Raw genomic sequence first — 27,054 nt, forward strand, 5'->3', positions numbered from 1 at the left:
ATGAAGTAAATCACTAGCAACATTATAACTTGCCTCTCTGCAAGAAAAGGCTAAAAGGTTTAAAGAATATATTTTTTATACTGTGCTTTACTAAAGAGGATGAGGAAACTCTCTAGAGAATTAGTAAAAAAAAATTCCCATGTAAGAAAAGTAATACAAGAAGGAGGTAAGTAGGAAAATGACAGTTGGGAAAAAGAAAGAAATTGTGTATCACTGAACCTATGCAACAGGTTTGGTTCTCTTCATAGAGAATTGTTCAAAATGTTTTCAAGTAAGGCTGTCAGGAGACCCAGAAGACATAGGAAAACCTTAGGATGGAACATCTGCTTTGCTTTCATCCACCACCCTTCAGAGATCAGGCTCAAATGCTAACCATTTTTCTTGTCAGCTACTAAATTAGAAAGCCTCACTCTGTCCCATTATACTAAAACAGCATGCTAAGGATATTCAAGAGCTAAGTAAACTGCACAAGAGGATAAGTGTGCCCTGGCTGGATAGGTCATGTGAAAAGGATATGGGGATTTTAGTTGGCCACAAGCTTAATATCAACTGACACTGCAATGCAGTTGCTGGGGGGGAAATCAATGTGTTAGCTGAAATTTTTTTTCTTTCTTTTTAATTCTTTATTACAAGGGATAGCTTGGGGAAGAGATTGAGGGAAGAAGGGAGAAGAAGGACCTATTTGGAAATTAAAGTGTATAAAATCAAAATATATACTTTGAATTTTAAAGACTGACGTCTACATAAGCATGTTCCTGTGGCTATATTAGCAGAACAGGGGGAGGAGGTGGTGGTGGTAAAATGCTTTTGTTAGCTAGTCAACTGGGAATCTGTTTCCTGATGTTCCAAAGGCTTAAACTATCCTTCATTACACAAAATGATCTCTAGCCATTTACATATGTGATCATATATACACAATGCAAATAATCACACTATCTTAAACTTTACACATGTCATTAATTTTCATAATTCATTTCACCAAGGCTTACCACTTATTTCAAGCTCTGCCCAGTGTGATTTCTTCCCATTGGCTGCTTCCTCTGAGGACATAATTGTGTACATCCTCCGGGGGTCAGGTGGATCGTACTTTTCTTTGGGCATGCCTGTTGAATCAATAGAAAATAATATGTATATGTATATATATATATATATATATATATGTCCGTATATAATTTACATATTAACTGAACTATTAAAAAATTGTAAGTGATCTTACCTATGCTTAAATTTATTAAAACCATGCCCTAAATTTTAAACACTTAAGTAAAATGATAAATTTAAATAAGTTGAAATATACAATCTCTCTAAAAATATACTTGAAAACAAAAGCAATATCTTCAAAAGAAGACTCAAAAGCTTTAACATTGCAAGTCTTAAGACTTTTGGAACACTGTGTATTATCAGAAATTACTGAAAAGTTACTAAGGAGGGGATACTATTCATATATGGTTATAAATGCTTTTTTCTTGTTTTGGGGGGAGAGAGAATCAACAACAAAATAAAGTTACCAAAAGTACTTTTATAATACTCTTGGCTTTATCCATTAGATTTTTACTGGAAAGAAGATTCATGAAGGAAGAAGGGAATAACTTAAGGGATATATATGTGCACAAGCATGAAAACATTTACTCATTTACTTATTTAGTTTTATTTAATTTTTTGTGAGGTACCTTTGTAACACTTTTGTTTAAATCCATGACTATCATTAAATGGGAAAACTACTTTGACATGATTCATTATTCAATAAATTCTAAAATCCTACCATCCTATGCTATAGACCCCTAATTTATTTTGTGAAAAAGTACTTTTCTCCCTAAAGCCTTGGGAGCACTTGGGGTTAAAGATAAAATGCTTACAGCTAAGTCTCTGAGCAGGCACGGAGAAAGAGCAGATAAAATAAGAGCATTAAGGCTCTGAGAAGAGTAGCAGAAGGGGCATCATTGCCATCTACAATGTGCTCTTTATCAGGAACTTTGGAAAACCCTGAAGGAGGAAGGAGTGTGGTAGGTAATGTGGCAGCTCATAAATAGAGAAAGTTGGCTGGGCTACACTAACTTAGAAATTCCTTACAAGTAATATTGTACTATATCTACCTATAAACACCAGTACATTCACTGGGAACCTTCCTGTTAAAAGTAAGTTTTAAAAGATGCTAAACTGTCTTCTATTATACACTATTACCATAATTAGCAACCACAATCAATGAAAAAAATAATTTTAACTGCTCCCTACTATACAAATTATTCCAGGGAGGAAGAAAAAAGTGAGGAATCTAAAGAAAGTATAAAACACTAAATATATACAACAATATGGAAGAAGGGCATAATCCAGAATGAATATTTTAAAATGGCACAAATTTTTAAAACATCAGAAAGGCAAAAGCTGATAATATGCCAAGGTGGAAGGAGAGATCTAAAGATTATCATAAAAGGTATTTTTAGGTATGTTCAAAAAAAGAAGAGAAACAAGGAATAGGTAGTATTGCTCAAGTGAGATTACAAAAAGAAAATCTATCTTCTCTGACAAGGAAAGTCATCATTGTTGTTAGTCATTCATTCTCAAAAAGGGCCATGGCACTGGGGCGATGTCATGACTTGCAGTGAACTGGATTTTTTAAGTGAGGGAAGGCTGGGCAAGGTTACCAACCTCACTCTTCTCCAAAGCCATCTAGATCCAGTGGCAAGATATATATCAGGATGACTGGAGATGGCCATGGATGTTTAAGACAATTGGGGTTAAGTGACTTGCCCAGGGTCACACGGATAGTGTCTGTAGTGAGATTTGAACTCAGATCCTCCCAACTTTAGGTCCACTGTGCCACCTAGCTTCCCTGACAAGGAAAGTATCTTCAAACTGGGAAAGTAGATCATAAAGAAGGCATTACAAATAAAAACAAAAACAAAAACAAAAACAAAAACAAAAAAACCCACGAAACCCCAAAACAAAAAAGAAGGCATTACAGCCTAAAAGCTCCCTAGTCAGATTTTCTTTCAACAGCTATAATATTCTATATTATATTTATTTAAATACATGCCTTATCATTCCCATTAAACTATAAATTTCTCCAAGAGAGTACTCATGATTCAGAACAGTCATTTCTCTATGTCCCTCATTACAAATAATAGTATTTTGCATTTAGCAAATACTCAAATATGTTAAATTAAAAATAGTACATTTACTATTTGTTTCCCCTCATTGCCAATGCTTTTAAAACTTTAAGCCCCAGGGCAGCTAGGTGGCACAGTGGATAAAGCACTGGCCCTGGAATCAGTAGAACCTGAGTTCAAATACGGCCTCAGACACTTAACACATACTAGCTGTGTTACCCTGGGAAAGTTGCTTAAGCCTCATTGCCCCCGCAAAAAAAAAAAAAATTAATCTGTATGTCCAGAAGAATTATATTCGAGGGTGCTAAGGAAGTAGATGATCTCAGAGCCATGAGGAATCATGACAAAAGGTCACAATTTTCAAAAGAAGAAAACAAATGAATTTTTGAAATGACATTAAATGCCTGGAAAAGTTTTAGAACTGAGTACTAAAAAGCTGATTTGTGATCCCTTAAGGAAGGGTAGTAGTTATCACAAGAGCCAGTATGTGTTCACACATACAAAGGACCTTTACTATTTGGGTTTTGTTCTATTTAAAATTCCAAGGACTTGAAGATACAGAAAGTTTCCCTATTAAACCTACAAGTGGCAAAGCAATAAAGAATAGCTGACATGTTGTAGGAAAATAAAGATTCTAAAATCAAGCTAGGTTAAAGCAAATAAAAAAAACCAAAAATGATATTTAGGTATGGAATATAGGGCCTGGGGCTGTGATTTGTCATAGAGAATTCTTGGATGAGAAACCTAACTGCCTCTACACAATGCAGTTTGATACCTTCTCTATAAATTATAGTCTTGAGCGTTAACTAAGGCAAGGAAAGGTTAAGTGTGAGCACATGATCATATAGCTAGTATGTGTCAGTCTTCCTGACTCCAAAACAAGCTAGTTCTCTACCCAGGACATCATGCTGGCCCTCAATATTACAAAAGATAAGTGCAAAGCTCTACCCTGAGTTTTAAAAAAAACACACAATGTCACAAAGATGGGAAAAGGGAGATGTTGCTCAAGAGAAGTTCATGTGAAACATTTAGAGATTGTCTTAGATTACAGCTTCAGTATGAGCCACCTCTAAAAAAAGCTAATAAAATCTTAGGCTGCATCAATATAAGTACAGTGTTTAGACAAAGGAGGTAATATAGTCCCATGGTGCAATAAGCTGTTCAGATCAAACAACTACTCAGTTCCGAGTATCACATTTTTAAAAGAACCTTGACAAACAAAAAAATCCAGGATGGTCAAGATGGTGAATTGCTTAGAGACTTCCATCATGTAAAAGATTTTTGAAGGAATGAGGATGTTTAGCTTGGACCAGAGAGTTCTCAAAATATTTCAAGGACAATCACGCGAAAAAGAAAGGTATTTTTTGTAGTTCCAGCAGGCATAACCACAACCCATGAGTCTCAGAGACAAAAATTTCTAACTAGAGCTGTAGAGCTGTCCATCTCTAAACCATTCAACCTAGAGATTCTACAAGTGGGCAAATACCTCAAAGATATCCAAGACAGTGGAAAGGGTGCTGCTATAAAACATCAAAATATTCACAGCAACTCTTTTTGGAGCAGCAAATATAAACAAAGTGAGTTCTCATCAACTGGAGAATGGATAGACAAACTACAGAAAATGGAGATATACATATACCTACATACAATTTGCATTAGTAATCTTATCATAAATAATGAATGCGTTCAGAGCAACATGACCTATATGAACTGACACTGAAGTAATCAGGTGAGAAAACAATATAGATAACTACAATAATGCAGATGAGAACAATAAAATGAATATAAGGTCATTATAATGTACAAACTTTGCCCCAGAGAAAAGCATACCTCTGTCTTTGGGAAAAAAATGTGAGGGACACTATAGATGAAGAATATCTCAACGTTGCATATGTTGCCACATATGATTACTATGCCAATTGGTTTTTAACTATTTGGCATTGCTGTTACATGGAAAGATTTATAGGGAAAGTAAAAGGGGAAACAAAAAAAAAAATCTAGAAAAATCATTAAAAAAATTCACATTAGAGTTGTCCAGAACTGTAACAGGATGTCTCACATGGTAGTGAGATTCCTCATTACTGGAACTGTTAAAAGCTAGATGACCATTTGTTAAGGATATTATTATAGATGAATCTATATACATCTAAATCTTATTTCACAGACAGGTAAAATTCACAGTATTTTTATTTCACAGAAGAAGTACTTTACAGGAATGATTCTCTAGCATCTAAGCTATACTCTAGATTATCAGGGAATACTGTGTTTCAACAACATGGGGTACCTGATATTAATCTAAAGATGAAATGCATAAAATATCTAGTTATAAATATAATATCCTTATATTAAACAAATGAAAATGGATAAATATATATCTACAAACCACTTATAGTTTGTATTATATGTGTGTGCATGTGGTTGATACCAACTCTGTAGTATGGGACTTTAGAAAACTGAAATATTACTCAAATTACCTTTACTTGAACTGAGATCATTTAAAATGTTCAAAATATTTCACAAATGCAATTATTTAATTTGTTAGATGTACTCACAAAAGTCTCTGGTTACATTTCTACAACCACAGATTAATTTAAGATGATGATGTAGAAAGACTTTTCTTTATGTGAGGAAGGGTTGATGAACCAAAAATAAAATTCAAGGTATTATATTCAATCATACAAAAAAATCTTGCTTAATGACAAAAATTCATGTAAAGGAATATACTAGTCAAGAAGCATCTCAATAAAACCCCAACCTAAATACTGTATGTAAAAATTCAATATAAAATAATTAAGTTGTTTTATTTGTACTGATCTTACACAAGACTTTTAAATCAAAATACTCTTTCTAATAGATAAAACACCCCAAATCTCCCTACCTTATTTTCCTAATACTTTGGTGAAACATAAGAATTACATGAGTCCAAAAAAAAAAAAAAGAATTAAATGAGTTAAACTTAATCTCAGCTCAGAAAAGAAAAGGCCCATTTTTTTTACAATAAATATTTGTATTTAAAGTTTTGAGTTCCACATTCTATCCCTCTTTCCCTCCCTGAGGAGTAAGCAATCAGATATAGGTTATACATATGCAATTATGTAAAACATGACTATGTTAGTCCTGTTGTGTAAGAAAACTTGAATAAAAGAAAAAAAATGAAATAAAGTGAAAAATAGCATGCTTCAGTCTGTGGTCAATCAGTATCAGTTCTTTCTTTGGAAGTAGATAGTATTCTTTATCATTAGCCTTCTGGAATTGTCTTGGATCACTGTGTTGCTGAAAACAGTTAAGTCATTCACAGTTCTTCATGGAACAATATTGCAGTCATTGTGCACAATGTTCTCCTGGTTCTGCTGACTTCACTATACATCAGTTCATGTAAGTCAGAAAATGACTTTAAGATTTTAAGGCAAATCATTTCCCCATTTCTCTATATTCACTAATTTCTCTTTTTCTGCAATTTCTGTGGTTGATTCAACTCCTGCTAGAGCTTTTGAAGGTGCTCTAAACATGTGCAAAAGGACTGGTATTCAATCTTTGAGGTCAAGTAAACACTGCTTTGATCCAGAACATAAGTGTTTGCAAAGAACCTGGAGGTGTCAAAGCCAACATCTGTTAACCATTCACCAGGATTATCTTTCAGTTAAGAAACTACAAATGCTTTGTAGGAACCTATGTTTCCACAGAATGGTTTGAAAACTACAACTATAGAGGAATTTTCAGAAGTGGACTTAAAATTTGGTATTTCACACAATTCCCAGGAATTTAATTAACAATCAATCATCATGAGCAGGATGCTATCAGAAAAACCTGGAAAGACCTACATGAACTGATGCAGAGTGAAATGTACTATATACAAAATAACAGCAATATTGTGAGATGATCCGCTGTGAATGACTTGGTTATTTTCAGCAATGCAATAATCCAAGATAACTCTGAAGGACTTATGAAAATTGCAATCCAGCTACAGAGAAAGAATTGATAGTATCTGAAAACAGATTGAAGCATAATTTTTTTGATAGTCCCTTAATCTGAAGTCTTGTTTTAGTCTGTTTTCTTTCACAACCTGGCTAATGTGGAGATGTTTTGCATGACTACTCATATATAACTTATATTGAATTGCTTGAGTTCCTGGGGGAGGGGGGAGGGAGGGAGAGAGGGAGGAAGAGAAGTTGGAACACAAAGTTTTAAAAAATTGATGTCAAAACTTGTTTTTACATGGAATTTGGAAAATAAAATTCTAAATAAATTAAAAATAAAATAAAAGCTCAGTGGCTTCCAAGGTTCATCTTTGGCTTCTGAGAGGGCCACTGACTTGATTTTATTGATTAGTTGGTAGCCATCATTAATAAATTTATTATTAATTACCTATAAATAGATGAAGAGATAAATAAAAAAGAGATACAATCAATCAATCAATCATCAATCATTTATTCACCAATAGGCACTAGGTAATATGCTAGGTCCTAGGGATACAAAGAAAAAATGTGCTCTCAAGAGCTTCTATTCTATAGGATAACCAAATGTGCATAACAAAATAGATACAAAGAAAATAAAAGGTAATTGTTGGGAAGAAAAGCACTAGTAGCTGGGTACTATTCAAACTGAGTCTTGAAGGAAACTAGGGATTGTTAGAGATGAAGGTGAGGAGTGAGTGGATTCTAGGCATGGGGGACAATAAATACAGAGCCATAAAGATGAGAGACAGTGTTGTGTATGACTAACAATAGTAAGATAAGTTTGCCTGGACCACAGTGCCTTAAGGGGAGTAATGTGTAATTAGGCTGGGAAAATAAGTTGGGATCAGGCTGTGAAAAGCTTTGAATGGACAAAATGAGGAATCTATATTTAACCTTAGAAGTAAAAAGGATCCACTGAAGTAGGCTGGGAAATGACAGACCAGGAAAAAGAAAAAAAACCTTTGGCAGCTAAATGAATTATAGATTAGAATGGGGATAAACTTGAGGCAGGGAGACCAATTAGAAGGCTAGTGCAATACTGCAAGCAAGAGGTGATGAGAGCCTGAATTAGGATTGGTGGAGAGAAGGGGATGGATGTGAGAGCTGTTGTAGAACTATAAAATTAAAGATCTGGCAAATGACCAGAGAGTTGGGTAAGGGAGAAGAGACGAATTGAAGTTGACATCAAGGTTGTGAACTTGGGTACCCAGGAAGCATGGTGGGGACCTCAATGGGAAAGGGAGAGCTTGGAAAGGCATGGGCTTAAGGAGAAAATTATGAAATCTGTTTTAGACATGTTAAAACTGAGATGTCTATGGCATATACAGTTCAAAATGTCAGTGATGTGAGACTGATACTCAGGAGAGAGATGAAAAAGGACATAAAAATGTAAGTTATATCTGCATGGAGATCATCGAACCCATGAGGTCACCAAGTGAGTAAATGTAGACAAAGAGAAGCACCCCAAAACAGAATTTTAGCATAGACCCAAACCATGCTTTGCTCCCTAACTATAGGAATACTACAGTTATGGAAAAAACTATGGATGATGATCTAGCAAAGGAGACTGGGTAGGAGAGATCAGGTATGTACAGAAAAGAAGAGAGAGCAGTGTCAAGAGGGTATCCAGGAGGAAAAGGGTTGTCTACAAATGAAGAAAGATAAAGGTTGAGAAAAGGTCATTAGATTTAGCAGCTGAGATCACTGATATCTTTGAAGAGAGCAGATTCTTTTGAGTAATTAGGCTATAAGCTAGACTGCAAAGGGCTGAGAAGACAGCAAGTAGAGGTTACAAAGTATACATTTTTTTCTTGTTTTGACTTTGTAAGAGAAGAGAGTGTGAGGGTCTGATAGGGCCAAATGAGAGTTTGTTGAAGTAGGAAAGGAACCAGTTGGGAGGGGGCAGAGAATTTGAGACAGAAGGAAAGGGATAGGAACAAGGTACATATAGAGAAGGGTTCACCTTAGGGACAAGGGCTACCTCTTCAAACACTAAAGTAAAGGAGGAAAGAATAAGGCACAGATTAAAGAGTATCAAAGTGTTTCAACCTCAGAAGATAAAAAAAAATCCACTAAATTTAAAGATATAAATACAAACTAGTTTCTTAAGTGGCTAATGAGACTAAGATCATAAACAGTTCATAGCATAAATGCAAAAATGCTAACAGAATTTGTATTCTCTGTCTCATGTAAATTCACTATTTTAAATAAGTCATATAAATAGTGAATTGACACGTAGTTCTCAAACTGGAAAAATTCCACCATCTTAAATGGCTTATAGAGTTAGGATGTTAACTGTAGAAAGTGCAATTAAAAACAGACTATCCATTAAAAGTATTTTTTAAATGTTGAAACTCAAGCGCTGATCTAGATCAAGAGCTGAGAAATTTGAGAGTTTATGTGAGAAAAAAAACAAAATACATTTTATAGATGAGGGTTAGCAAAAGGAAGTGAATTTGGGACCTGCTTACTTCTATTCCACTGCTCTCTTCTATTCCAAACTGAGTTCTAGCAAGGGCACAGAGAACAAAAACTGAATGTATGGGGGTCATACCGTTTAGGGATCACTAACACTGTTTCTGTTACTGGGATGTAACTAAAAACTGAAAGCATTCCTATTTTTTTTGGTCACCTAACCACAATCTCCCTAGACAACTAAGCTGAAACCCTAGGTGCCATCCTCACCTCCCCTACCTCCATATCCAATCATTCACCAAGTTCTGTTTTTCTACCTTGGTAGCAACTTCTGTGTACACCCCCCTTTCTTCTGGTGGGGACACTATCCTGGTGCAAGTCTTCACGCCTGGACTAGTACTATAATAGCCTGTTGCCTGCCTCAAATCTCTCTGTACTGCAGTTCATCCTCTACTCAGCTGTCAAATTATTCTTCCTAAGGTAAAGATCTGACTATTCTTCACCCCACTGCCCCTCCCCCATTATATACTCCAAGGGCTCCCTGTCACTTCCAGTATCAAATATAAAAATCCTATTTGTTGTTCAAAGCCCTTCACAACCTGGCCCCCTCCTACCTTCATACACTTCTTACATCTCTCCCGACTGCTACAATCCAGTGATATTGGCCTCCTTGCTATTCTTCTCACTTGACACTCTATTTCATAACTCTAGGCATGTTCACTGTCTGTCCCTCATACCTGGAATTCTCCTTCCTCATCTCTTCTTCTTGGCTTTCTTGAAATCCAGCTAAAATCCACATTCTACAAGAAGCTTTTCCTGATCCCCTTTAATGCTAGTCCCCGTTCTCTGTTAATTATCTCCAACTTATCTCGAATATATCTTGTTTGTACAGAGTAGTCTGCATGTTGCCTCCCCCATTAGACTCTAAGTGCATTGCCAGACATATAGCAGGAGCTTAATAAATGCTTACCCAATTAAAAATTTTAAAAAGTAAAGATGAAGAAATAAGAAGCATGGAAGACATATGAATGGATGCACAGTAAAAAGAACTTAGAAAAACAATACATAAAAAAAATTACAAAATGTAAGGAATAGCTAAAAGAAACTAAGTGCTATGTAATTATAATGACCAAATTTGGTCCTAGGGATGAGAAAACGCACTTCTCTCCATTCTTGAAGATATCTTAAATGAAGGTGACAAAATTTAAAAGATATCTTTAAAAAATTTTCAAGGGAAAAAATGAACTGTTTTTTAAGGACATCCAAGCTCTATGAGGTGTCAAAAATAATAGAAGGACTTCTTATAGAATATAAATAATAGTTCCTATCTAAATAGTCTTAAGATTTACAAAGAGCTTTTCTTATAATAAGCCTTTGAAAGGTAGGCAGTTCAAGTATAATTACTCAACACTTTATAGATGGGCAATGAAAGCTCAGAGAAGTTAACTGACTTCTCAGGAAGACAAATGACAAAGTTAAGGATCAAATCCAGATCTTCTCTCTCCAAATTTGGGGGGGGGATGGGGAGAGGGAGAGGAGGGGGGATGAATAACATGAAACAAACAAAAAATCCAAAGATTAATGATCTCTATCTGATAAAATGTGTGATGAGTTGAGAGATTGTGTAATTACAGGCAACAGGAGGGGTAGCTAAAACCAACCCTGCATTCAGGAAGCATGCATCTAGTAGGAAAGATGAGACACACAAAGCAAGAATAGAGAAAGAGATAACTGTTACAAGGGTTTGTTTTGTTAAAAACTCTTACTGAATTTATTCTCAAATTCAACGTGTTGTATGATTTTGCAGAACAAGTTTTTTCCCCAATTTTTAAAAACCTGTTACAAGATATAGCTTGCTAGAGAAGGATATATTTGGAATTGAATACAGTGTAAAAAACAAAAGGCATTAATTAAAAAAAACATTAAGAACAGAAACAGGAGAGTGGGGAAAAGCTATATTTGAGACAACAGGGGGCTAATTTGAATGGTTGTCAACAAGAATTTACTGGGGCAGCTAGGTGGCACAGTGGATAAAGCACCGGCCCTGGATTCAGAAGGGCCTGCGTTCAAATCCAGCTTCAGACACTTACTAGCTGTGTGACCCTGGGCAAGTCACTTAACACTCATTGCCCTGCTCCACAACAACAACAAAAAGACCCCAAGCATTTATTAAGCACTATAGAAGATCCTGTGCTAAGCACTGAAGATAACAAGGAAAAACTGAAGTCACTGAACCTTTAAGAGTTAACATTCTAATAGAAGAGGCAACAGGTCAATCAATCAATCAATATTTATTAAGCCACTACTATGTACTAGGCACTAGGCTAAGCACTAGTGATATGAAAAAGGAAAATGGCAGTCACTACTCACAAGTTCACAATATACTGAGGGAGACAACATGCAAGCAAATATATACAAACAAGCTATATACAGGATAAATAAGAAATAATTAACAACAAGAAGGTACTAGAATGAAGAGTTTAGAAAGGTTTGCTGTAAAAGATGGGATTTTAGTTAGGAGTTAAAGTTAGTCAGGAGAGCACTCCAGACATGAGGAAGGGCATGAGAAAATGCCTAGAACTCTGAGATTGAGTATCTTGTTGATGAAAGAGCCCAGAGGCCAGTGTCACTGAGATCAAAGAATATGTGTTGGGGAGTAAAATGTAAGAAGGCTGGAAAAATAGGTGGTGGGCTAAGTTATGAAGGGCTTTGAATGCCAAACAGGGAATATTATATTTGATCCTAGAGGTAATAGGGAGCCACTGGAGTTTATTAAGTGAGGTTGGTGGTGGGGATATGGTCAGACCTACACTTTACAAAAATCACTTTAGTGGCTGAGTGGAAGATAGATTGGAGTAGAGAGACTTCAGGCAGGTATAGTCCAGGAATGAGGGGAGGAGGGACTGCACTAGAGTGGCAGCCATCTCAGACAAGAAAAGAGGGAGTATTCAAGGGATATTACAAAGTTGAAATTGATGGGCCTTGACAAGAGTTTGGATATGGGAGTGAGAGATAATGAGGGGTTGAAGATGATTTCTAAATTGCAAGCCTGAGGGACTGGGAGGATAGTGTTGTCCTCTACAGTAATTGAGAAGGTAGGAGGAGGGGAGGCTTTAGGGAGAAAGAGAATGAGTTGTTTTGGACATGTTGAGTTTAAGATGTCTACTGGGGGGGTGGCTGGATAGCACAGTGGATAAAGCACCGGCCCTGGATTCAGGAGTACCTGAGTTCAAATCCGGCCTCAGACACTTGACACTTACTAGCTGTGTGATCGTGGGCAAGTCACTTAACCCCCATTGCCCCGCAAAAAAAAAAAAAAAAAACAACCCAAAAACCAAAAAAGATGTCTACTGGACATTCAGTTGGAGATGTCTGAAAGGCAGATAAGGGACGTGAGACTGGAGGTCAGCAGAGAGGTTAAGACAGGATAGGTGGGTTTGAGAATCATCAGCAAAGAAATGGTTATTAAATGCATTGAAGCTGATGAGATCACCACTTGAGGTAGTAAAGAGGAAGAAGAAAAAGCCCAGAACAGAACCCAGTGAGAAACAGAGGTCATGAAATGGATGAAGATCCAGCAAAGGACACTGAGAAGGAACAGTCTGATAAAGTAGGAGAATCAGGAGAGACTGGTATCTCAAAACCTAGAGAGAAAAATATATTGAGGAGATCAATAGTATCAAAGGCTGTAGAGAGTTCACTGAGAATAAAGATTGACAAAAGGCCACTGGATTTGACAACTAGGAGATCACTGGTAACTTTAGAGAGCCGTTTCAGTAGGATGAGGCTGAAAGCCAGATTGTAAGGGGTTGAGAAGAGAATGAGAGGAACAAAAGTGGAGGCACTTATTGTAGAAGACCTTTTAAAGGAGTTTAGTTGCAATAGGTAGAAGAGATACAGGACAATAGTAGAGATGAAAAGATCAAGTGAGAGTTTTTTTAAGGATGGGGAGACACAGGAATGTTTGTAGGCAGTAGGAAATTAGCCTGTAGACAGAGACTGAAAATATGTGATAAAGTGGGGGTGATAGGAAAGGCAATCTATTGGCAGAGGCAGGAGGAATGGGATAGCTTAAGCAGGAAGAGAAATCAATCTTGGTAATGATAACAGTAATGAATAACCATTTGAGCTTGTGTAACACAAATTTGTAGTTTTTCTGTATTTGTAGTGCTTGTATTCTGTGAATACGTATGTATATAGAAAATAGATACAAAGCTAATATAAAGTAATCTTCAAGGGGTAAACATTAGTGACTGTGGGAAGAGAACAGGAAAAGCCTCCAGCAGAAAATGATGCTTGAGCTCAGTGAGTTTTGAAGGAAGCCAAGAATGCTTTTTAGCATTTCAAGTCCCCTTACAACCTAGCTCTAGGCACACACTTAAGAGTCCAGCCAAACTGCCCTTCTTTTCCTCACATACATTCTGCCTCCCCTTCTGTGACACTGCACAGGCTATCTTTCATGGCTGAAGTGGTTTTTTTTCTCACCTCTGCTTTTGGGGATCCTTAATTTCCTTTGAAACTCAAGTACAACTGTACTTCCTATATAAGGACTTTTCTGATCCTTTCCTTGTCCCCAGCTGGCTACTTGCTAATATTACTGTGCATTTATTCTGTATTAGCTTAAACATGTATTGCTTCTCCAGATAGAACATAAGCTCCCTCAGGGCAGGAATTGTTTCATAATCATTTTTGTATCCCTAGGCCTAGCTGTGTTTGGCACATTGTAGGTGATCAATAAATGTTTGTTGATTCTTCAGATGACCTGGCTTAATTAAGCCAAAACACAGTATGTAATCCTTCTGACCAAACACTATTTTCATATCTGATTCAACACTCCAGGCTCTAAAGATATTGTTTAATCTAAACAGTAGGATTATTTAACAGATCAAGAAATCAAGACTATCTTGTCTTATTCCTGGGCAAGGGGAAAGAAAGCTTTCAAGTTCTCTTATAAATTTACTAGAATTTAATCAGGAAAACTGTTCTTGGCAATATTTTCATAAACTTTATGTATTTTTTTTTCTTTTAAAGGACAAGGTCACCTCAAATTTCATTTTTATTAAAGTAAAATGACTAATTCTGGTATCTCAAAGTCCTAAACTTATCCAGGTTTTCCAAACCACTTCAAATTGTTCTCCCTAAAGCTCCTTTTCCTTTTGTTGAAGATAACAATTAGATACACGTTTAAAGCTGTATTGTTTTAAGTTATTTCTATTTTTATGGCTCTCTGAAATGACTTGAAGTCTGAATCCACCCCCAAATCTCCTCCAAAATCTTGGAGAAAGCATTGTAATGCAGATTTGTTGCCATTTTAGCTATTTATTAGTAGCTAATGTAAAATTATCTATTAGAATTACAAAGGCCATTCCAAAACTAACTATAACAAAACTCAGATGTATAATCCTAATTCTAACCTCAAATAAAAGTAAAGCCCAACATAAAACTATATATAAACGAAGAACTACATTAAGTGAAAGAAAATGTTATAAAAGTGTTTAAGACATAGAGGTTAACTTCTGGTGAAAGCTGTTACTCTTCATCCTCAAAAACAGGGTGGGGGAATCAGATGTAGAATCAAGCATTTATTAAGCACCTTTGTGCCAGGGACTGTGGTAGGAGCTGGGGATACAAGTACAAAGAGAATGATACAATCCTGACTTGTAAGAAACTTAGTTAACTGATAAAAAAGATTTGCACAATTTTAGGTCAAGAGCTTTGATTTCACTGGTGTAAAGTACCTGAGGAGTCTGTCTACTAATGCAGATCAAGGACAGCTCTGCAACTTAAAAGTCTTAAAGTTACCTGGGGGGGGCACTGAGAGATTAAGTGATTTGCCCAGGGCCAGACAGTATGTATCAGAGGTGGGACTTGAACCAGGTCTTCCTGACTCCAAGGCTGGTCCTCTATCCACTATGTCATGCTAATCTGAAATGCATAAAAACATCAAATATGGAAAACAGGTCGGGTTCCTAATATCACAGTTATGGATTTTGGATATTATGGAATAAAATTAAAGCCAAATAAGAAATAAGACATTTCTCATTATTCACACTGGTAAACTGTAAATGATATGTTCCTGCAGGTTTCCCAAATTTCCTTTATCCTACTTTGCCTCTTTTGTAATCCTCATTCCCTCTTCTTTAAATAGCCACAATACCAAATCATTTCTGATCTACATGCTTTCACAATTGCCTAGTTCAATAGATCAAGTGAATAACAAAATTGAAAATTAAGTATTATTTAATAACCATTTATTAAGTATTTATACTATGTACAAGAAAATGTACGTATTGTTTCCATATCTACTAAAATAACTGGAATATGGGCTCGTGTCATCTACTCAATCTACAAACTCCTATTGTGAATCACAACATAAGCTCCTTGAAGGCAGGAGTCTATTTTTGCTTTTTTTGTCTTTGAATCCTCAGAACCTATCCAGTCCAGCATATAGTAGGCACCTAAATACCTACTGCTTAACTGATTTGTGGATCTGGTTAGAAAGTCCCACTGGTTGTCAGTCATCTTTGCTACTTAAGTTGGTCACCAATAGATGTGGATATGCCTCATTTCTGAACCATTCTTGGTTCCATTCTTCTAGCTCCCTTCAAACCTCAGTTCAGGTGGCACCTCCTATATGCCACTTTTCCTGACGCTCCTTCCCATTATGTTACTCTATGTCTCTGCGTGTGTAGTTTTATTTGTATGTATATATTATACTAAATGTTTTTGAATGAACAGGCTAATCTAGGAAAATGAAATTTAATAGAAACAGCTATGTAGTGTAATGGATCTGTGCAGCAGGTTTGTGGTCAGGAATACCTGAGTTTAAATCCAGCCTCAGACATCAATTAGTCTATGTGACAGTAGGCAATTCATTTAACCTGTCTGCTTCAGTTTACTCAACTGTAATATGGGAATAATAAGAGCACCTACCTCCCAGGATATGGCTTGAGGATCAAATAAGATATCTGTAAAGCACTGTATAGTACACAGTAGGTGATTAATAAATGCACATTCTCTTTTCCTTTCCTATTAACAGTGCTAAGTGTAAAGTTCTACAGGTGGAGCTTAAAAAAAAACTTGAGTAGAAAAACTGATTATCATGATCAATAAGGTACACACAAGTAGGTAATAGGGGAGGCGTGGTCTGACAATATTATTTATAAATAAGACTTGGGCCCTTTTGTGTACTATAAACTAAAGGCTAGTTAGGGAGAGGCAGATTTTGGCCAATATATGGGAAAACTTACTAAAGATTAGTGTTATCTAGAATAATGGTTGCTTCATCTTTAGAAGTTTTTAATTGGAAATTAGATTACTACTTAATGTGGGGAGCTTGTAGAAAGGAACAATATTTGAGTACAAGTTAGATTAGGTGACTTCTGCTGTCCCTTCAAATAGATTCTGTGAGGTGGAAATGTTTAGCATGAAGAAGAGACAACAGAGGATACATGATCATTGTCTTCAAATATCTGAGGGACATAAAGTGAAATATACAAAATGTCCCAAAAATCTTAATGCAGTTCTAAGTTATTAAAGATTCAAACTACACTAAGACTTTTGCGATGCCTTTAGAGTAATGACATAACAAAAATCATTTAGTAATAACTGCAAATCATAAACTAGTATGGTATATATGAAAGAACTCAATCTGAGCTCAAATCCCAGTCCTGCTTATCACTTGCATAAATGAAGAAATTGATGAACAGAAAAGTTATCGGCTAGATTTCTTCCAGCTTTAAATTCTATGATGATATATTTTTGCAAGAGAAGTAATTTAGCTAGTGGGCAGAAAGCTGGCTTAAAGGAAGACAAAGGTTCAAGTACTACTTTTGATCTTTTGATATATCCTTGAAAATCCCAATTTCTCACTCATCTTCAATGGCATAAAGTCCGAACCCCCCCGCCCCCCCCCCCCCGCCCCCGAATAAGTTCCCTATACCAGTGGTGTCAAACTCAAATAGAAAGGGATATCTAAGGGCAGCATTTTGCCTTAGAAAACCACAAATTAACATCATCTGTGTTGTACTGTATTTTTATTTATTTTGTTAGACATTTCCCAATTAAATTTTAATCTAGTTTCAGTTTATCTATTGGTAGGAAGAAATGACTTTTAAAGTCTCTTGCTTGGAGGGAAATAATGATAAAATCTATTGCCTAACCCTCCCAATTTTGTATCACTGGCTAAGCAGGGCTATCTATTTTTTTTAAGTCATTGATAAATATAAGCAGAACATGGTCAGAGAAAGAATCCTGTGGCTACTACTAAAAATACTTTCTTCATTTATGGTGATTAATCAATAGTCTCTGGATACTGTCATTCAACCAATTACAAAACTACTCAACTGGACCACAGAATGAGAACTGGAAGGCTCCTTCCTTCGTGGCCACATTCCTCAACCATTATATCCATTTGTACATGGGTTTTTATCAAATGATGCATATTTTTATGGAGGACACTTGCACATGCAATGCTAAATAAAAACATCGCTTCAATTAATAATAAACTCTTTCATGCCACTATTCTCTTCTTAAAGGAGTTTGTTATTAAATCAACTTATGAACCATTCAGAATATACACCTATAACATTAGAGTTAACATTCCAGAAGCTTAGCATTCTCTTAAATATGTAAATCAGTTTGTACAACAGAAGACCCTTGAATACCATAAATGACTTCAGAATGGTCTTCCTCCTCTGGTCATGGTCTCTCTCTTTTTTTTAACTTTTTAAATCACACAGATTTTAATAAAATGTGAACTGACATAAAATACTAATTTGCTGATCCTATGCCTAGTTAGTACTTCTGAATTACTAGCCATCAGGCCACTGGCAGGAAAGTCACATCAACTTTGGACCACTGAGAAAGAAAAAAAACACCTTAATATCAAAAAAAAAATCTAAGAAAATTATGCTATAGATGGCAAGAAAACAGGTGCTGGAATTGTGTTGAGTCATAGATTCTATTTTTTTATGTTCTAATCTGTATTACTGAATTTGCATTTAAGCTAAAAACCATGAGAGCAGATTATAAGTATTTAAAACTATTTATGCTCCAACCACAATACTTCAAGAGATGGGATTTTATCAGTGTAGCAGGGCAGATGCTCCTTTAGCCTACTTAGAGTAATGTCTATATACCACAGTATATGTTTTTTGTGTGCTGCTATAGTCAAAAAAAATCATCTACTGGCTAATGTTAACCTTCTGTTAATAAGCCTTTTCACATTTAGCTAGGATAATTCCTGTTTGACATATATGCAGTTCATTGCCAGAACTGTACTTAAAGCATTCACAGACTGACAAAGCCTGCTACAGCTTCCATAGTGTTTAAGAACCCAAGGTCAAACAATCATGCCAGGATAAAACAGCAGAATAGGACTGTAGTTTTAATATTTCATGAAAAGGTGGAACAATTAGAAGAAAAAAGTTACCCATGTATTATCGAAATCATATTACTTGCCTTTTCTAGGGGTGGGGAATGGGTAGGAGAGAGAGAATTTGGAACTCAAATTTTAATAAATTAAAAAATTTTTACATGTAATTGGGAAATATTTAATGAAATAAACAAAAATATATTTTAAAAAAGAAAAACAATTCAAATGAATATTTCAATCCAACCAATATTTATTAACTGCCTACTATGTGCAAAGCACCAAGCCAAATGCTGGAGGTACAAAAAGAAAAAAGTTCCTGCACTAAAGGAGCTTATATTCATCAGGCTAAAATGTTATTAGCTCATTTACAAAAAAGAGGTAACCAGCCCCACCCAAAGTTTGAAAAAAAAATTGGGGTTATTTGAAACTAAAAGAATTTCTGGTTCCAATTTCAGATGCACAGGAATTAAATATATTGCCTTCCCTTCTGGAACTCAAAGCCTGACTGTTTTAAAAGTAATGGATTTCATGTTTTGTTAGAGCTAAACCTTTCCCAAATATTATGTCATTTCATTTTGTTTTTAAATAATCCTTTAATTTTACACATTTGGCCAGCGTTGTTAGAGAGGTATTCCCAATAATAGCATTAAAATTCAGGACACAACAGATTTACTTTACTATATCTGCAGAATATCTAATAACTATATTAACATCTAACAATGATATAGCTCATTTTAGACACTAAGCAGCACCTCTTTATTACTCTCTCCATGAAATGACTTACCAAGAAAATTTAAATGGTAAGTACAGGTGGAATAATTCAAAACCACAGAAAGAAAACTAAAATTGAAGTCAGCAATAAAACTCACCTTAAGTCCATCTTATGCCCAAATCACATTTCTACTTTTGTATTATGAATTCAATACTGACAGCAATTCACACGTATGTAATGCTTTAAAATTTACAAAGTACTTTCCTTAAACAATTCTGTGAGGTAGCTGCTACAAATATTATATCCATTTTTCAAATGATGGAAGTGGAGCCCAAAGAGATGAAATGATTTGTTTATGGTAATACATGTAATTAAGTGTTGAAGATGGATTCAAAGTGAGGGGTCAGTGAATTTTTCCAGTTATTGTACTGCCTTTCTTAACCACTATGAAATTCTGTAATTAAAGATCTAAAGTAACATACCCTACTAATAGCACATAGATCATGAATTTAAATTGCCATATATAAACATAAGTGAAAGTCAAGAGGGATTTAAAATCTTAAATATTTTTAAAGTTAATCAGTCAACAAGCATTTATTAAATACCTACTGTATGCCAGGTACTGCCCTAAGCACTGGGGATACAAAAAGAAGCAAAAAGACAAACAAAAAACCAGTCTGATCTTGAGGAACTAGTCTGTTTTTTCCCTTTTTTGGTTTAACAGATAAGAGTATTTTTTTCCCCAAACAGATCTTATGGATCTGTGATCCCATCTATGTAGGCAATCCCTTTAACAACTGATTCAAATACCCAGTCCTTTTTATCCTATGCAACTTATGTACATGTCTTTTGATAAATCATCCCTGGGGAAGAGAAGATGAAGAAAAGGGAGGGTATGAATACTTTTTAATGGGGTACTTCCCTCCAGGTCTTTTAACATTACATGAGTGCTTATACAGCTTGAGTCTCACTATATGACTTAGCCTACTCCCTTTTCCCCATTATGGCAACCTTTTCAAATTTTTTGAGAAAGAAATTTGTCAGTAATAATGACTTTTCTTGGCAAATAGAGATCTGGAGCTACAATTGGAGTTTTGTGACAACTATGCTTTATTCACAAAAAAATGTAAAAATACATTTACCCAGAAATCCCAAAATTATTGCCAGCAAAACTTACAGTGCTAGATGGCCTCTAGTTAATTTTTTTTTCCTTCCAGTGTTGTAAAGATACATGTATCTATAAACCTTTAAGTTCATAAATACAAAGAGGATACATATATTCGCAAACCTCAATGTATCAATGGCAATATAAATTTTACACATTTAAAAACTGTATATAAAACAGGAAAAAATGAGTTCTTCTAAATTAGCAAATGATTTTGGGGTTTTTCCACTTAATAAAGTCTCGTTTTAGAGTTGGAAGTTTTCCTAACCAACTCTGCCTGATAAATTGAATTATGCCCACTAAGAAGCTTCTGGAATTTTATATTCATTTAATGAAGTGTTTCCACTTGACAATGCAGTATACAAGATATGAATAAGATGTAGTGAGATTGAGTCCTAAGCGGATACATTGGGAGACAGTCTAATAAAGCTTAGGCCACATTTGAAATTACTATAAAAAATCAGTTAGATACAAATGGTCCCACCTCTGAATAAAAAACAGAATTACCCAGTTGATTTATCTACCTTATCCACCAGACTCAGTGATTCTGAAAGACTTTTGGCTATTTTCAGAAAATAACTCAACCCTAAAATGATAGAAAGAATACTTAATTGGGAGTCAAAAGATGTGGTTCTAGTCAAAGTTCTGATACTAATTAATCTGACTTTGGGCAAGTTACAACTTCTTTGGACCTCAGCTGTCATCTGTAAAATGAGTGAATTATGGAGCAGCTAGGTGGTGCAGTGGATAAAGCACCTGCCCTGGATTCAGGAGGACCTGAGTTCAAATACAACCTCAAACACTTAACACTAGCTATGTGACCCTGGGCAAGTTTCTTAACCCTCACTGCCCCCCCCAAAAGTGAATTAGATTATATGCTCTTAGATACCTTAAAGTTCTTGAAAAGAAAGAGCCTAATTTTACAAGTCTAACTCACTAAATATTGCTGCCACTTGAATATATTTGGAACTAGATATAAACTCAAGACAAACCCCAGAGATAATCTAAAAATGTTTGAAGCAACAGAATCATCACTAAAATATAGAACTTCCCATAATACCTTGTAAAAGACAAAACTGTCATTTCTATATACTTCTATTATTTTTGTTTTTTAAAAGTTGTTTCAAAACCTTAATCATATTTCATATTTAAATGTTTTATTTCTATACAATCACCTTTATTCTCCTTTGAAATTATTTCAAGAATCCAAAGAGGGAAAAAAAAATCAGTTTTATTGGGCCTATAAAACCAAGTTGGAAAATAAATAACATTAATGAAAATTTAGACACGTTCATGTAACACAAGATTTATTTCTCATTGCAAATTGCAGACTGTTAAGATGACTATTTGAAATATGCCTAATTCTTCTGAATTAGTTTTTGTAAGTCAGATCTTGATTTTAGGCCCAATTCCAAAAAAGAGGGAAAATGGATTCAAACCAGCATTATAATAGTTATTTTTAAAAAACTTAATTCTCACACTACTAGAGAGGCAGATTACCACAGCACAAAGAAACAGAACCCAGGAGGCCTGGGTTCAAATTCCACCTGACATACTCTTAGTGACATGATCTTGGCAAGGAATTTACTCTGTCTCAGTTTCCTTATCTGCAAAACAGAGATAATAGCATTTACCTCTCACATAGTTGTGAAAACTTAAGTACTCTGCAAACCATACAGTACCATATGTTTCAACTATGTCATTACTAATAATGCAAAATTTGTGTTCAAAAGCCTGAATCAGAACTGAACTTTGTAGTCAGAAGATCTGGGTCTGCCACTAAATATTTATGTGACCTTGGGCAGGCCATTTGAGTTTCCTCACCTGCAAAATGAGGTTTGGTATATAGGATCTTTTAGGTCCATCCAGCTCTAACATGCTAGAATCTATAAAAATATTCTATAAAGTTAGTGTTACTGTTCCAGTTAATGGCTTAAAAAAAAAAATCTGCTCCCATGAATCACTGGATACAAGAACACTAATATAAAACATGCATACACACACCCATCTGAACATGAAACCAAAGTGGATACAATTCCCTCCCCTGAAAATCAAAGTTACACGTTATCCAAAAAGTAATCATTTCACCCTTGTTACAAACTTAAGTCTGTTGTCTAGTCTCTCCTACTAGCTGAATACAAAATTACTCACTCTGATTTTCAAAAAAACATCCCCAAGCAGCAGGCATGTTCTTGGAGTTATCCCAAAGATGGAATTGGAAGCTATCCTCTACTGTTGATTCCTAGCATGTGTAAGCCTCACAGTCTCAGCCACTTACCTGCTAGTCATGGTAAGTCCCACCCATCTTCCTTAGGTTTCCCTGCGATTTGTGTCAATCAAAGCCCTAACTCTCTTTCTAGTCGGTTTCAGGCTCAGCCTCTGACTGCTCACTGCTGTGGTAGCTTTTTTTAGTGCCAAGTAGGCCTCAGCATCCCGACCTGCAGCGGCAGCAACAGCAGTTGCAGATTCTTATCAAAACAACCGACAGCCCTGCTTTAACAAGCTGCTCTGCGGTGTAGGGGGTTTCCCCCCTACTTTCACCGGACAAAAAAAAAAGTTGTGGTTTTGTTGTTGTTGTTGTTAAAGTGCTGGTGTTTCTGTGCTTGTTGGGGGCTGGGGGGGGGGGTAAGAGAAAGGGAGCGAAATAGCACCCCAGGCTGAGATGAATGATAGGAAAGGGAGCTCGAGGTGGAGAAGCTGCTAAGGGAGGAAAAGGAGGTGGCAGCAGCGGAGACGGAGGTGGCAGCGGCGACATCCTGGGTCCCCGGACCGGGCGGGGGGGGGGGTGTGCGCGCCCCTCGGCCCGGGCGGGTCAAAGATGGGAAGTTTCGGGGAAAGACAACTTCTCCCGGGAGAACGGCTGTTCCTGGAAGAGCGATTTGGGGGGGGGGCGCAGGAAGAAGAGTCTTGGTGCCCGGGAACCCCGCGAGGGGAACCCAGCCCAGGACGCTCGCCCGCCCCGGCTCCCCTCCCCCCCTCCATTAACATCCCCCTCCCCTTTCGCCTGCCACCCTCCTCCGGCCCCAGCCTTTCCTCAGCGTCGGCCCCTTCCCCCGCCCGGGCTGGTCTGAGGGGTCCCGCTCCAGAGCGCTTACCTCTCGGGGTTCTCCTCCTTCCTCCGCCTCCTCCTCCTCCCTGTGAGTGCAGCGGGGTCTGACCTCTGGAACCACCATACCAGTCCCCCCAGCTGCCGCCGCGCCGCCGCCGCTGCCGCCGTCGCCGCTCCCGCCTCAGCCGCCGCCGCCTCAGCCTCTGCCTCAGCCTCCCGCTGCTCTTTGTTCCCTCCGAGGGGCCCGCGGCCGCCCGCCCGGAGCCCGGCCGCCGCCGCCGCTACTCCCTCCAACAGCACCTCCCCGCCGCCGCCGCTTCTTCTTCGCCACCGCCCTCTTCGCCTTCCCCGCCGCCGTCTCCTCCTCGCCGCCGCCGCCGCCGCCGCCGCCACCGCCGCCTCCTCCTCCTCGCCCCCCTCGTTTTCATTGAAAGCAAACAAGCATCATGGCGGCGGCCGCCGTCCCCAGCCAGCGAGAGCCCACACAGCGGCCCAGGCTCCCAACATCCCCGCCGCCCATTGGCCGCGGGCTTGGACGCGACCATTCAGGGACCAGCTCGGGGAGCAACACAACAAACGCCTACTCCCCCCGCCAAAGGGCTGCAGTTGAGCTGGCCTGCCCCGTTTGCTCTCTCCTCTTTCCCCCCATCTTTTCTTGCTTTCTTTCCTTTTCCTCTCTTTTTCTTATCCCTTCTCTTTCTCTAATCTTCTCATCTCATCTCTTCTCCCCCCTCCTCTCCTCTTTCCTCTACTTTCCCTCTCCTCTCCGTCATCTATCTTCTTCTTCTTCTTCTTCTTCTTCTTCTTCTTCTTCTTCTTCTTCTTCTTCTTCTTCTTCTTCTTCTTCTTCTTCTTCTTCTTCTTCTTCTTCTTCTTCTTCTCCTCTCTCTCCCTCTCCTCTCCCTCTCCTCTCCTCTCCTCTCCTCTCCTCTCCTCTCCTCTCCTCTCCTCTTTTCTCCTCTCTCTCTTTCCCTTTCCTCCTCTCTCATCTCTCCTCTATTTTCCCTCTCCTCTCCCTCATCTATCTTCTTCTTCTTCTTCTTCTTCTTCCTCTTCTTCTTCTTCTTCTCCTTCTTCTCCTTCTCTCTCTCTCTCTCTCTCTCTCTCTCTCTCTCTCTCTCTCTCTCTCTCTCTCTCCTCTCCTCTCCTCTCCTCTCCTCTCCTCTCCTCTCTCCCATCCCTCCTCTTCTCTTCTCCCCTCTTCTCTCCTCTCCTCTTTTCTCCTCTCTCTCTTTCCCTTTCCTCCTCTCTCATCTCTCCTCTATTTTCCCTCTCCTCTCCCTCATCTATCTTCTTCTTCTTCTTCTTCTTCTTCTTCTTCTTCTTCTTCTTCTTCTCCTCCTCCTCCTCCTCCTCCTCCTCCTCTCTCCCATCCCTCTTCTTCTCTTCTCTTCTCTCTCCTCTCCTGTCCTCTTCTCTCTATCTTCTCCTCTTCTCTCTTTCTGCCCTCCCAGACTCTTTTCCTTTCCTTTTTCTTTTATCCCTTCCCATTCCCCCCCCCTTTCTCAGCCCCTCTACTTATGTGTAGCACAAAGAGTGGGAATCAGGAAACCTGACACTATCTCTGTAACCTTGGGCAAGTCCATTCACCTCTCTGAGCCTCAGTTTCCTCCTTTGTACTATAGGGATGATAATAATAGCTTGTACTGCCTGCTTCACTGTGTAGCCTGACACTTAATAAGTGCTTAGTAAATGCTAAATGACTAATGGATAACTGGAGAAAACACTTTATAAACTGAAAGCTATATATAAATGTAAATTATTATTGTTACTTCCCTTTATCACCCTATTAAGATTATTTGTAGGAGGCTGTTGGCCCCAAGGTCATTCTCTCTCCTTTATCTAAAGGGACCTCACTGACTTCCTTCTTGCAGTAACCTAGCCCAGATCCTTGGGGACTCTAATATGTGTTGCTATTCCCTCACATACCTGAACCTTCCATTTTATCAGTCTCTACTCCAAGAACTATAATTTTGCTTCACTGCAGCTGCACAGAGAAAGTCATAAACTTGCTCTCACCATCTCCTATAATCTTTCCAACTCTATCATTCAGAACTCTGAAATTCCTCCTTCCATTGTAACTTCCTATCCTTCCATTTCTCACTTCACCTCACTCCTAAAACTATTCTGTATCATCTCCCTGCTTTCCCAGGGTACCTTTCCTTCTCTGACCTACCTTAACGATGTAGCAAACTACTCCTTTCCAATTTGGGTCTTCTTCTACCCTTGTTTCTTTTTCTTTGTCACCACTCATGCTTTAACAAACCCTAATCCTGGGGTGTTCCCAACTTTTTTGCTCCCATTAAAATGATGCCAAATGGAAGAATCCTTTATTAATTCATATTATATAACCTCAATTGAGCTTTCACTGTTGTAGGACAATACTTTTATTCTTCTCTGACTTACTTTCTATCATACTCTTCACAGCAGCTATTCTAAATCTCTTTAAACCTCCTACACTGTCCTTTACTAACCCCCCTTTCAGCTGACGACAGTGCCTCCTACTTTACCAAGAAAATAGAGGCATCCATGAAGAACCCCCCTTTTTTCCTTCTCTAGATATACAAACTTGATCTATATCATCTCCCATTTACTCTTCCTTTGCTTCAGTCTCTGACAAAGAGATATCTCTCCTCTCCAAGGCCAACCCTTCTTTGGGTACCGTTGGTCTTATATCCTTACTTCAGTCATCTTCTTTATCTAATCTTCAATCTATCTTTATATACCAGGTCCTTCCTGAGCATGCCCTGTTCTTCCTAATCCTTTAAAAAAGAAAGAAGAAAAACCCTTCACTTCAAGCTATCTATATCTCTCCTTTCTTTCATAGCTGAACTCCTAGAAATAGCTGATTGCCTTCACCACCTTCCTCCCACTCATTTCTCAACCCTTAGCAATCTGGCTTTCAACCCCACCATGATACAGAAACTGCTCTTTCCAAGGTCAAATGTCAGTTTGTCATTTTTATTCTTCTTGACCTCTCTAGAGTTCCTTTATTTGTGTTATTGATGTTTTGTTCCTTTACACTACTGGCCACTGCATGGTTTTGTATACTGTCTCTTCCCTCAACTTTGATGATACATCTCTTTCCTGGATCTCCAAGTTCAACCATTCTTTTTCATTCTCTTATTATATAGCATCTTCCATGGAGCAGCTAGGGGGCACAGTGGATAGAGCACTGGCCTGAAGAGCTGAACTGAACCTGAGTTCAAATGTCACCTTAGACACTTACTAGCTATGTGACCCTGGGTAAGTCACAACTCCAATTGCCTTAAAA

The 27,054-nt window shown here is 37.6% G+C and overlaps 1 protein-coding gene across 4 annotated transcripts in view; it reads right to left on the bottom strand.

Annotated features, from left to right (window-relative positions):
- CNOT6 (CCR4-NOT transcription complex subunit 6) overlaps window positions 1-23,952 on the bottom strand; it is a 48,532-nt gene extending 24,580 nt beyond the window's left edge. The window contains exons 1-2 of one of the 4 annotated variants that reach the window (XM_043983613.1): window positions 23,827-23,952; window positions 990-1,103 (exon numbers count right to left, since the gene is read on the bottom strand). In XM_043983613.1, the coding sequence (XP_043839548.1) occupies window positions 990-1,101 (112 nt within the window). In that variant the 5' untranslated portion in view covers window positions 1,102-1,103; window positions 23,827-23,952. Of the gene's footprint in view, window positions 1-989; window positions 1,104-22,882; window positions 22,974-23,009; window positions 23,182-23,826 lie in introns of those variants that run through there. The other 3 variants (XM_043983614.1, XM_043983612.1, XM_043983611.1) reach the window with 3 other exon arrangements.
- Between the last annotated feature and the right edge of the window lie 3,102 nt (window positions 23,953-27,054).

Source organism: Dromiciops gliroides, chromosome 2 (assembly GCF_019393635.1).
Source record: "Dromiciops gliroides isolate mDroGli1 chromosome 2, mDroGli1.pri, whole genome shotgun sequence".
Lineage (NCBI taxonomy): Eukaryota > Metazoa > Chordata > Mammalia > Microbiotheria > Microbiotheriidae > Dromiciops > Dromiciops gliroides.